The 12583-nt window shown below is 46.3% G+C and overlaps 1 protein-coding gene across 2 annotated transcripts in view; it reads right to left on the bottom strand.

The window, feature by feature from the left end:
- The window catches only part of LOC103176696 (sodium- and chloride-dependent creatine transporter 1), a 52084-nt gene that overhangs the window by 14416 nt on the left and 25085 nt on the right, over positions 1 to 12583 (bottom strand). For both annotated transcript variants that reach the window (XM_042339536.1, XM_042339537.1), the window contains exons 3-6: positions 5694 to 5825; positions 3597 to 3861; positions 2006 to 2138; positions 290 to 424 (exon numbers count right to left, since the gene is read on the bottom strand). In XM_042339536.1, the coding sequence (XP_042195470.1) occupies positions 290 to 424; positions 2006 to 2138; positions 3597 to 3861; positions 5694 to 5825 (665 nt within the window). The remainder of the gene's footprint in view (positions 1 to 289; positions 425 to 2005; positions 2139 to 3596; positions 3862 to 5693; positions 5826 to 12583) is intronic.

The following is a 12583-nucleotide window of genomic DNA, read 5'->3' as shown; positions in this document are numbered from 1 at the left end:
TACGAATGCAGAAGCTCGATATTCGCCCCTATTTTCTCCTCCTCCTCCTCCTCCTCACCACCACCGAAAAAGGTTAATAAAAAAAAACCTTCAGCCCAGTCCTATGTCGTTTAAGAAATCTCCAAGAATCAGCAAATAAGAGAGAGGCAAAGAAAGAAGGAAGGAAGGGCGGGGGGAAGGGGAGGGGTGGGGAGAGAGAGAGAAAGAGAGTGAGAGGGAGAGGGAGAGAGAGAGGGGGAGAGAGAGAGAAAGAAAGACAGAAGGAACGAGGAAAAGTAAGATCTTTTACCTGAGCTTCGGCAAGTTTGGACCAATCTGGTTTCAGATAGTAAATGATGCCATCCAGAGCACCAGGAAGCGATACGCCATGGGCCAGTAGGACGATCAGTACAATGTAAGGGAACACTGCTGTGAAATACACAACCTGCGCACGGAGAGAACACAAGAGGCATCAGTCCAGCTGTTCTTCAAACATTACTATTACAATAGTAACCTTTACATTTGACACAGCGCCTTGTCAAGTCGTCGGGACGTCTCAAAGCGCTTCACAGAATATACTGTGAAGTGGATTGACCGTATATTTTGTGGGTGAAACGTGGCAGCCCATTGTGCACAGCAGCGTTCCCACAAACAGACGTGGAATTGGATTGACCCAATTCTTCTTTCTTTCTTTATTTTAAGGGATTATTAAGCCCGGAAAAGCGATCTGCCAATCGACTAACCGGGTGCCCTGATTCAGCGAGTTTATCCAGTGAGTAGCCGAGCCACAAAGACCAGGACGATCCCTGGTTTGATCACCGTTGTTGGTTCTCCAACCCAGGGACAGATAATTAGGATCAGCGGCTCTGGCTGCGGAGAAAAAAAAACAGGGCAAAAATCCCACTTGTGATTGAATCTAGAGAACCATATGGTACGTGTGTGTGTGTGTGTGTATCTCTGGGTGAATGGCAGATGGGCTCCAGTGGACTGGAGGCAAAAATTCCTCTGAGAAATAACACAGCCTCTGCTGCACTCCCATCCATTCGTCACGTTGAAACCTTTTGCCTCTATCAAGGGCACCCGAGTATGACATGCTCTGAATGAGCAGGGAAATCACTGTCATTTACAGTTCAGCTTGAAGTGTGTGTGTGTGTGTGTGTGTGTGTGCGAGCGAGCGAGGAGAAATCCTAAACTGCGTGTATAGGTGTGCGTGGAGGGGGGGGGGGGGGGGAGGATGGAAGGGAAAAGGTGTGAGCCTCAATCTTTCACCCAGATTTCTTATTATAATATTAATCATAATAAATGTCAGCTTAGACTATGTGATTCCAAGTCTCGACCTGGGGGCTTGAACCCACAAGTTTCTGACTCGGAGGCGAGACACGCCCACGGAATTGTACGGAGGAACTCAAACCGCTTAATCGCACGGCCATTCCTGCGGTGTTCGACCTCCCGAAGCTGGATTCAGCATCACCTGACCTCGGTTCTGTGCCCGCTTCAGAGCCTGACTGCTCACTGCGGAGGCGTTTTGTGAGACACAATAAATCTGTCGCAATAAATTCCTTCTGCCAGTCAAGCTGCTAGACAATGTGCCAACACTGCCTTCGGTGTTGCTGGAGGGTTTGGGACGAAGGAGGCATCATCAGATCATTCTTTGAGACATCCTTAGCTGGGTATTTTTGGGGGAAAGAATTCGAACATTTCTTGGTGCAATTTGCCAGAATTGATGCAGTTTGTACTTAGAAAATAGCAAATGGCAATTTAACCTCACCTCGGTGCCTGCCGTGAAACCTCACCTACAATAATAATAACTCGGTCACTCGACGACTGTTTGTGGGACGCTGCTGTGTGCAATTGGCTGTCATTTTTCGCTCACAAAACACACAGTCAATTCACTTTGCAGTATATTCTGTGAAGCCTTTGAGACGTCTCGAAGACGTGATAAGACGCTATATCAAATGCAAAGGATTATTATTATTATTGAACAATCTTTGTGGGATAGGAGCGACTGTTAAACTTGATCTTTTACCTTTCCTGTTGACTTCACCCCTTTCCAGATGCAGAAATAAACTATGATCCAAGTTGCCAGGACACAGAGCAACATCTGCCAGTTGATTGTTCCAGGTTGATCTATTCCTCCCGAGATACGAAGCACTTTCTTCCTGAAAGGGTTAACACGGTCATTCCATAAGCGCAACTCGAGACAGGTTAACGTTCCTCGCTGAGACGCACAGAAATGATTGTGACACATGCTTGACGGTCAACAACCTGCAAAAACACCCCTGTTGATCATATGATTGATATCTTCTCTTTGTTTGTGTCACTTTGTTCAGGACACGTCTGAGAACCTGGGTTGAAAACAGCACAGGATGATGGCACGAGACTGCATGTGCGAAATGAGTCTAGACAGCCTCAAATCAGTCCCTGCTCAGAGCAAGATTAAGGCACAAAATCCAGCCTTAATTCAGCATTCAACTGGTCACCTCAGTCAGAAGGGACAGGGGATGGCTAGGGGGAGAAAGTTATGCTGATGGAGCTGTGTTTCAACCAGAGGCACCGCATTGGGAAAAAGTAGAGCAAGGTTAACTTCAATACTCTGTTTGAATCGTTACCAAGTTTGGTCAACTTCACGCTCAGCAAATGTAAGGTGTGCTCAACTGTGAAAAGGGACACACACCGCTGTGTGAAGCACCCAGTACTCAGCACTAAGCACTCCCCAGATCAGGTATAGCGTTGGTTGAGTTCAGTGTTTAGAGTAACGCTCCTACCACAAAGTCTGATCAAACATGTCCTGGTCAGGTAGTTGCAGAATAAACCCGACCTCACAAAATAACAATCCCTGCGGAGTCTATCTTGTTTTAACAAACCGTAAATTTGGAACCAATTTGTGCTGAACTAAAGGCAGTTTGGCTGCATTCTCAATCAGTGGAAAGTAGGCCTATGAGTGCGCAAACATCCCATTTCACCTGCATTCCTACACTTACTTACCATCTAATTGGCAGTCATTGGTAACTTCTCTCTCAGGGAAGACACAAGATCCGTTAATGTATAAATGATAACATGCACATTGTTGTACTACCCCGGACTAAAATTGGAATTATTATTATTGTTAATCTTTGCATTCGATACAGCGCCTTAGCATGTCGTTGAGATACCTCAAGGCGCTTCGCAGAATGTATTCGAAAGTGGATCGACTGTGTATTTCGGGGGCCAATTGCGGCTGGCAATTCCACGCAGCAATTAAAAGTCCCTCGTTGAGAAGTGCAGGAACTTGCACGACTCTGTCTTTAACACACACTGCATCCGACTTAAGAGCGTGGACGGAAACGAAGCTTGTATTGGACGCTGATGAAACGTAGAAACAGGAGGAGACCATTCAGCCCCTCGAGCTTGTTCTGCCGATTCTATAAGATCACGGCTGAGTCTGCACCTCAAGTCCAATTGATGCCCCCCCCGCCCTTGCCCCGTATCCCTTGATGCCCTGACCTAACAAGTATAGGAGCGCAACCTTTGACCAAAAAGGCAGCGAAGCAAAAATCGATCCAAACGGCCATGGTACATCTGCACATCTTATCTGCGTGGTTACAACGGAGAGAAAGAGAGAGAGAGGTGGTACTTACTCCCAGAATTCAATGATGGGGGAGCGTTTGTCTGCCAACTCATCACAGCTGAAGTTGAAACCCGGCGAGTTAATGACTGTTCCGTTGTGGCACTGATCGTGCCGGAAGACTTCGGTGCATTCGGGAGAATTCCACGAGTGTCCGCAGGTCGCCCAAGGAAGGTTGTTGGTGAAGGAATGGATGAGATAGTACAGGCCCCAGGCAAGCACCATGATGTAGTACGTGTTACAGAAAAACACAATGACCATTGAAGCGAAACCCAAACCTGGAAAGGGTTTTAAAAGAAGACAAGGACAATAATAATAACAATAATAATAACAGTAGTAATCCTTGCATTTCATACAGCGTCTTATCCCGTCGACGAGACGTCTCAAAGCGCTTCACCAGAATATACTGTAAAGTGTGTGTTTTGTGGGATACATGTCATTATAATAGAGAAACAACGGTTGCAATAACCACCCATCAGGAGCAGTGTGCTAAATAATAATAATACTAATCCATACATTTCATATAGCCCCCTTATCTCCAGATGTACCTCCTTGACTATCTTTCCCCCTCCCCGTCCTCAGCTTTGTTCCCCAGGCAGACGCAGCGTTAAATGCTTTGAGGCATCCTCCCGAAGTGAAAGGCGCTGTATCAGTGTAAATGATGTCACATTGTCTAAAAGCGTTTCAAAGGATTTTACTGTAAAGTGTAGTGACTGTATTTTGTAAGTGAAATGTGCGTGCGTACGTGTGTGTGTGTGTGTGTGTGTGTTGGGGCAGGAGGGGTTCAGATGAATTAGGGAGTATAGCCCCACTCTGTTTACCTAGCAGTATGTAGGAACCCGGTTGTTAGTCGATTGGAGGATCGCTTTTCCTGGGGTAATAATTCCTTCAAAAAAAAATAATAATAATAAATTGATCACTCAATCCACGACTGTTTATGGGGTCGCCGCTGTGTGCAAATCGGCTGCCGAGTTTCGCCCGCAAAATATACAGTCAATCCACTTTACAGTATATTCTGTGAAGCGCTTTGAGACGTCTGGAAGACGTGATAAGGGGCTGTATCGAATGCAAGGATTGGTTCATTATGATAGCGGGAACAAGGTGACTGAATGCAATTGAGGCGTTGATCTACTTTAGTTGATCAACTCCCAGGTGCAGTGTCATCTGGAGCACAGTAACTGGCTTGAGCTGGCGAGCTGGAGTGCCACCAAACATTTCTGAAAATTGCATTCGGAGTACAGCCAAAGATTTCTCCTGGTTTAGCGTATCACTGACCGACGGTGAAACAGCCAAGCTCCACATCGAGGTTCCAATGGCTATTTTTAAATCTACTACATTTCTAAAAATACAGCCCAAATCCCCCGACCAAAAATAGGCCCGTCTATTGGTCTACATCAGCGGTGGCGGCCAACCTTTTCGGTCGGCCAACAAAGTAACTGTAGAAATAGCAAAATACTACAGATTCGTGCCATAAATCAAGATATATTCAATCAAGAGACATTTATTTTCTTGGCCAACCAAAGAGGTGAGCTCCATTTTGGAGGCCAACAGGAGACTTTTCCCATTGAGCCATTGATCCCCTTGAGCCAAGGGGCTAGACAATTCCTCTCTGCTTCCGATAAAGGATGTATAGTTGTTATCGGCGTTATTTCACGCACTGACTTATTTTCCAATAACAGCAGCAGCAGTGCTTAGCGCTACTCAATGCTCCTCAGCCCCTTAACATTGCCTGGTGTTGTCTATTGTCTATCTTTTTACATATAGGTAATTGCTCTAGATGTTGTCTGTGCTCTAGATGGCACTGCATTCAACATGAATGTTCAAACCAGCTGTATCATTTGAGCACTGGGAATGTACTTGACGCACACACACACACACTCAGTTGGACAGAATCACGCTCTCTCGCTCACACACACAGTCACACACACACATACAGGCACACACACACACGCACAGCCACACGTGCGCGCGCACACACACACACACACAGTTGGACAGAATCACGCTCTCTTGCTCACACACACAGTCACACACACACACACACACACACACGCAGAGTGAACCACATCAAACCAAAGACACAATAATATTAATGTAATTTGTCTCTTACCTTTGAACAGCGGCGCGATGTTCCAGGCCCCAATGCCACCCTGCTTCATGAACTGCCCCAGTGCGATCTCTAAGAAAAAAACTGGAATTCCTCCCACCAGGACAATCAGCATATAAGGAATAAGGAAGGCCCCTGGAAGACAGAAGGAGACACAGAGAATGAGTTGCAAGTTGCAGCTTTATCTATAATATTTGTTATAATAACAATCTTCGCGTTCGATATAGCATCTTAACATGGTGAAAAGTCTCAAAGCGCTTCACAGTAATTACCGTTTGGCGCTCTGGGATGCGTGAGGTAGTGCTATAGAAATGCAAGTTGTTGTCGTTAAAGACATTTTGTGTGGTTGCCATTAACAACTGCCATTGTGGTAAGAAAGTGGGCAAATTTTCTCGGATATTCCTTGACACTAGGTCACACTGATCGCTGATCACTGATCGGAACCAGTATGTGGTTCCTGTGCAGGCAGCAGTTTCTGCACTACAATAATAAATAATAACAATATAGATCCTTGCAATTGATATAGCGCCTTATCATGTCTTCAAGACATCCCACCATTAACAGATTCACCCCCCCCAGGTGTTCACATTGTGTGAACGGCCATCTCTGGACGCAAACAGGAACCATTATTATTTGATTATTCTGTACATGAATGCAGCAGCCAATTTTCATACAGCAGTGCTCCGTAAACAACCATGAAGTGAATGACCAATTTAACTGGATTTCTTGGCAGGATACCAAGAGAAACTGCTTTCTCGTTTGAATAAGATCATGAGATCTTTAACAGCTATCCAAACAGGCAGATGGGACCTCGGTTTAACGTCTCATCCAATGCTGAACTGGAATATCAGCTTAGACCATGAACTCAAATTCCCCACAACCTTCTGACCCAGAAGTGAGATTGCTACCAACTGAACCATTTACTGACTCAAGTTGGAAGAGCAGCATTCAGAAGAATGTTAACATTCCTACGGCTGGAATTCTGGTACAAGTTGTAACCATGAGATCAGAAGAAAGCACAGTCCAAGAAGAGGCCATTCGGTCCATCGAGCCCTCTCTTAGCTCAGATCACCTTAACCTGTGTCAACGGATTCCAACGTCACTCAATCCCCCCGGGGGGAAACGTTCTGCACCATTAATCACTCTACACCAGTAAATGATCCGATGAATAAATTCATGACTTCTTGCCATTGCATTATTTATTCAAAAAATAAAATGAATTCAATCAGAGAATAGAATCTCACAATCTGGCTTGGCCGCCGCAGTGTCTGGAAATGTCTACGGTTATCAATCTCGCATCACTCAAAGGTCACACAGGAAAACAATCCTCACATACTGCCTGCCATGGTCCAAACATCTGAATTACAGAACACTAGAGCAGTGCTACTCGCATTATACTTAACCTGCATATCCTTCTCCAGTTCGCCAGTCACTAACCAAACGTGCATTGAGGAATCTTGTCTCTTAAGCCACAGAAACGTGAAGCAGACCACCTAAAAAAATGGGTGTTGTTCCCAACCAACGAGCTCAGCGACCCCTTCAGAGTCACTAACGTTCGGAGTTATAGAGTCACAACCCGACCAGCAAGCTGCCTTCCACTTTCAGACCCTGATCCCTGATCCAAACTGCTGTGATGTCTCCAGTTTCAGTTTAATAAACAAGTAGAAGAGGATAGATGTGGAATCAATATGGAGGGATGGACGGATGGATACGTGGGAACTAAAGGTATAAAGTGGTACGGAGAAAGCGGGAAGGGATGAACAGATCTGTGGGATTGTGTGTCAGGCTGACGCAGTGGTAGCACTCTTGCCTCGGAGTCAGAAGGTTGTGGGATCAAGCCCCACGTCGGGATTTGGAATCACACATAACACTCCAGTGTGGGGTGGTATTTTGGATTATCGGAGGTTTTGTACTCCGGATGAAACGTGTGCCTGTTGAGATGTGCGTTCAAGGATCCCATGGCACGGTTTGAAAGGGGACTTTCTCCCGGGGTCCTGGCCAACAAATCCCTGAAATAAATTTGGTCATTCCCTGAAGTCTGTTTTATGGGTTGATTGCTGTGTGAGCATCTGGCTGCCGTGTTTCGCCCACAACTACATAGTCGATTCACTTTGCAGCGTACCCTGCGAAGCGCTTTGAGACGTCCGAATGACATGATAAGGTGCTGTATCAAATCCGGGGATCCTTATTGCTTTTATTATTATCTGAAATGATCTGATAAACTGGGAAGACAAGCTCAATGGGCTCCATTTCCTCAGTTCCTTAAAATAAGTTACCGTCGCTGGACAATGATCACCTGTGAAGTATTTCAGAATGAGAAAGCCTGAGGGATGAACATTCATTCAGTCATTCATTCATTCATTCATTGAGTGCTGTTAGGACATATGCGAGTTACATCCAAAGTGCTTATAATATAACCTGTAACAATACAACACAGCACATCCCTCTGGAGAGCAGAGGAGACAAGTTGGCGTGTGGTTGAACGTACTGCTGTGGTTATATGGGAGCGGTGGCATTGCAGAGAGGACACGGGTGACATAACGGACATTAATTATCACTGAATAAGTCTGTTTTTGAAGCCAAGCGGAAAATGTTCCAGCCTCCTGCCCCCTCGAGAGCACAACAAATCATCTATTTATAAAACTCCCGTCGATGACCTAAGATGCCAGCTTCAGTTTGGGCTAAATTTACCAAACGAATGCGCCCAGCATTTCAGACAGCTGCCAAAGCCAATTAAATATTTGGGATGGGATCGCGCGAGAGAGAGAGAGAGAAAATGTTTTACGATCATTCATTTTGAAATGAAAACGTTGTCCGTCTCCCATAAAATCTTCGACGTACGTGTATCTGCAGCATTTTCGCTGACATCAGTAAAACTGTACAATGCGCAGCGATCATTAATGTCAAACCTTTTGCCAAAGTCGATGAAAGGGCTCCCGGCTCTCAATCCTCTGGCTACTTTGTCCCTGAACACAAATATCTGCTGGATACTGGCACATTCCACGGGTTGCCAAGACGATCCTTAATAACCCCAGCGATACGTTTGGGAAGTTTTCAGCGGGAAAGATTTTGTTTAAAAAAAAAACAACCTCCCGCTCTAAAAAAAAATTCACTTCAACCCTTATGAATTTACGCGCAAGGTTTATTTGTGACGTCCCCAACTTCTCAGACAGTAAAGGTGGGGGTGGCGGTGGGGGTGGGGGGGCTACTGGGTGGGGGAAACACTTCGAGGTGAAATTATTTTGGCTGAGTTAATTTCTCAAGATGAATATGTTAGATTATTCCTGATTTGCTCATGTGTTTTTCTCTCTCGGAAATGGAAAGAGTTAGGCATCACCGAACGAAACTAGTTTGGCACTAACTAGCCGGGTCTTGCAGTACCCTCCTTGGGAGAATTTGATGCCCCCGGCGGGCTCCAGCCTACTCCATATCCCCCTGCCCAACCCGCTCCACCATCGTCGGTCGGGCCTTCAGCCTCTCTGCCCCCACTCTGGAACTCCATCCCACATTCCCGTCGCCTCGCTCCCTCCCTTGCCTCCTTCAAAGCACGCCTCAAGACCCCCCCCCCACCCCGCTTCTACCGCGCCTTCGGCCGCATTCCTACCCTTCAAAGTTCTTGGATGGATTTGCTGTGGAGTTCAGTGACTGTGCATTTTAGAGGCGAACGAAGCAGCAAAACTGCGCACAGCAAATTGCCATTTTTTTTGTGTGGGGATGGGATTGTCGGCCAGGATAATCCAAACAATTCAAACGAAAGTGAATTCAATGAATGTCTTTTCTACCCGTGTTCCCAAATCCCTCGGTTCTTCTGCTACCTGCCTCGCACTCACCTCGCAAGCAAGAAATTTGCGTTCGATTCCCGGGCATGGCGAAACATTGGGCAAGTTTCCTTACTCCACACGTCTGTCTACCTAGCAGTAAGTAGGAACCCGGTTGTTAGTCGAGTGGCAGATGGCTTTTACGGGGATAATAATTCCTTCAAAAAAAATAATTTGGCCACTAATCCACAACTGTTTGTGGGACACTGCTGTGCGCAATTGGCTGCCAAGTTTCGCCCACAAATACACAGTCAATTCACTTTACAGTATATTCTGTGAAGCGCTTTGAGACGTCTCGAAGACCTGATAAGGTTGCTATATCAAATGCAAGGATTATTATTATTATTACTACTATTATTACCACAGACAGTCAGCAGGACAAAGGCTCAAAATGTCTCCATCTACAATTTAAGAGAAAATATTCATTCTTGGAGATGGGGACACAAATGATGATGTCTAATTTACTGGCTCTACCCACAGCCATAATCCCAAGAAATAATCAAGACACCGTGAGGACAGTTATCAAAGGATCACTCATCTAAACACTGGACCGCCATTTGTCTTCGAAATTGACCTGTCAAATGGGAGAGTTCTGAATTTACTCAATCATCCTCAGGCATCGATCAGCAGCCTCTGCGCAACCGCAAATATATCCCACGCTAAAAAATAAGGTACAGCATAAGTGGCCTCTTTCGTCATTTGTTGCCCTCTTGGGGTATTGGCGGATCGCTCTTCCGGGGGTAATAATCACTTCAAAAAAATAAATAAGGATAATTCGGTCACTCAATCCACGACTGTTTGTGAGGAATTGGCTGCCACGTTTCACCCACAAAACATGCAGTCGATTCCCAATATATTCTGCGAAGTGCTGTGAGACGTCTCGAAGACGTGATAAGGCGCTGTATCAAATGCAAGGATTATTACTGTTATTTGTCCCTCTTGCTCGGACTCTTTAAGCAGCGCACCTGATCACCTCGGTGCAGACTGAAATGACTGACTGCCCACATTACTGGCGATCGAAGCGAAAGCGCGCAGCCCCAGCATTGAAATCAATTCATTACAAAATGCCAGCAGAATAATCGCACGGCTGTGCACGTGTGCGTGCGATAGAGCTCCCAGCGCAGACGAAAAGGAGCCTCGCCAACATTACGAGGTGTCCCACACCCATTGACACCAAAAACCCACAGACCGCAGGTAATCTGACGACCTGCGAGAGGTGGTTGCTGGCTTTCTCGCACGTACAGTGCACCAGAATTGATGTCAACTGCACGGTTCACGTTTCATCTGCAAATCGTGCCCCGGAGGCTTAATGGGTCTGATACCCCCTTGGATAACGTGCACACCAGACGTCACGAGAAAGCACTTGCTCTTCCCTCTTCTGACGTTATACGGACCTGACAAGCAGCCCCTGCCTTGTGGCAACTCCAGCTCCCGCTAAAGAACGGGAACAAACAGAGAAGCATTTAATCTCCTTTTAATTCTTAGGGGAAGCGAATGGATTGTTTGAGAAGGGGCGGGGGAGGGGGGGAGTGGGAGTTCTTAACCATCACTTTAACTTGTCTCGCTGCTGAATCATTTTAGACAATCCTTAAATATTCATTGGAAATGCTGCGGGTCCCAAATCTACTGTGAAATGTCTGCATTATACTATAGCCTTGCATTTGATAATAGCGCCTTATCACGTCTTCGAGACGTCTCAAGGGGCTTCGCAGGACACACTGTAAAGTGAATTTCCTTTCAGTCAGAGATTCGACTGCAGGAAAGCCACAGAATTCACTTGTAAGATAGTAAGTGTTGGTGATTGTGACCACAGCTGTGATCCTGGAGATTGCTGAGTGACAGTGTGTGTGTGTGTGTGTGGGTAGTGTCTGTGTGGTGTGTATGTGTGTATGTATGTGTGGTGTGTCTGTGTGGTGTGTGTGCGCGTGTGTGGTGTGTCTGTTTGCGTGAGCGTGTGTGGAGTGTCTTGTGTGTGTGGAGTGTCTCTGTGTGTGTGTGTGTGGTGCATCTGTATGGTGTGTGTATAGGTATATGTGTGCGTGGTATGTATGTGTATGTGGTGTGTATGTGCGCGTGGAGTGTGTGTGTGCCTTTGCTTCTCTAATACCCTTGTAAGGTCGATGCACTGCTGCAGCCTGAGTGAATCAAGCCTTCAGCTCACGTACATCTGCAGACAGAATCTGCAACGCTGCTCCCTCCAGCTGCTCTGGCCAGCCTCCACTTGGCTTCTCCTGTTCCAGCCGGGATTGATGGACCGCTGCGTGGGAGAACTCTAAAAGCTCTCTCCCTATTCCAGTGACTGACCGATAAGCTGCAGCTTTGCACTAACAACACATCTTTCCCCCCCGCCCCCCACCCCCCAGAAGATGAGCGCAGGTTTTAGGCTTTAGGAGATGGGGTGACATTTGCTGTTGGAATGCCAGTTATTCCTATGGGAACTCATCGCCAAAAGTGTAAGCACCAATACACGGGAAAATCACATCAACGTCATTAATCCTAGTCGGCATAACAACAACAACTTGGATTTGTATAGTGCCCTCCACGCCGGATGGCGTCTCAGAGCGCTTAAAAAAAGGGGGAATTGGAGTTTCAAAATCAAAACACAATCTGCATCGTATCGCATTGGATAGCCTTCAGATACAGGATCCCACAACTTATCCAAAGGCCTACGATAAGACTTTACTATCGTAGGCATTCAGCAAACCGCTTGACATGGTAAGATGAGACCAAATGGATCGAAGGGGCCTTCTTCATCAGTACCTCTCTTGTGGATGATCCTGTGATAAAATCTCATGATAAAATCTCCGAAGGAGGCCACCATTGTAACCAGTTCCCTTCTCTCACTCCCCCCCCCCCCCCCACACTTTCCAATGTTTGATCCTCTAATTTTCTGTCCTCCCTCCAGTCCTCTCCCCATTCTCCAGTGTGGCCCTCAGCTCCCCTGAAGCTGCTAACACACACAGGTGCTCAGATCCTCATCCAAGGGATCATTTTAATGTGAACGTCAGCAGTGCCTGGAGATTATCAATGCTACAGAAACCACTGGCTAGGGCTTTTACTAGCCTGCCTTGCCCA

Source organism: Callorhinchus milii, unplaced genomic scaffold (assembly GCF_018977255.1).
Source record: "Callorhinchus milii isolate IMCB2004 unplaced genomic scaffold, IMCB_Cmil_1.0 Scaffold12, whole genome shotgun sequence".
In the NCBI taxonomy this organism is placed as follows: Eukaryota; Metazoa; Chordata; class Chondrichthyes; order Chimaeriformes; family Callorhinchidae; genus Callorhinchus; species Callorhinchus milii.
The sequence above is the reverse complement of the archived record's forward strand: the minus strand, read 5'-3'. Positions and strand labels throughout refer to the sequence as shown.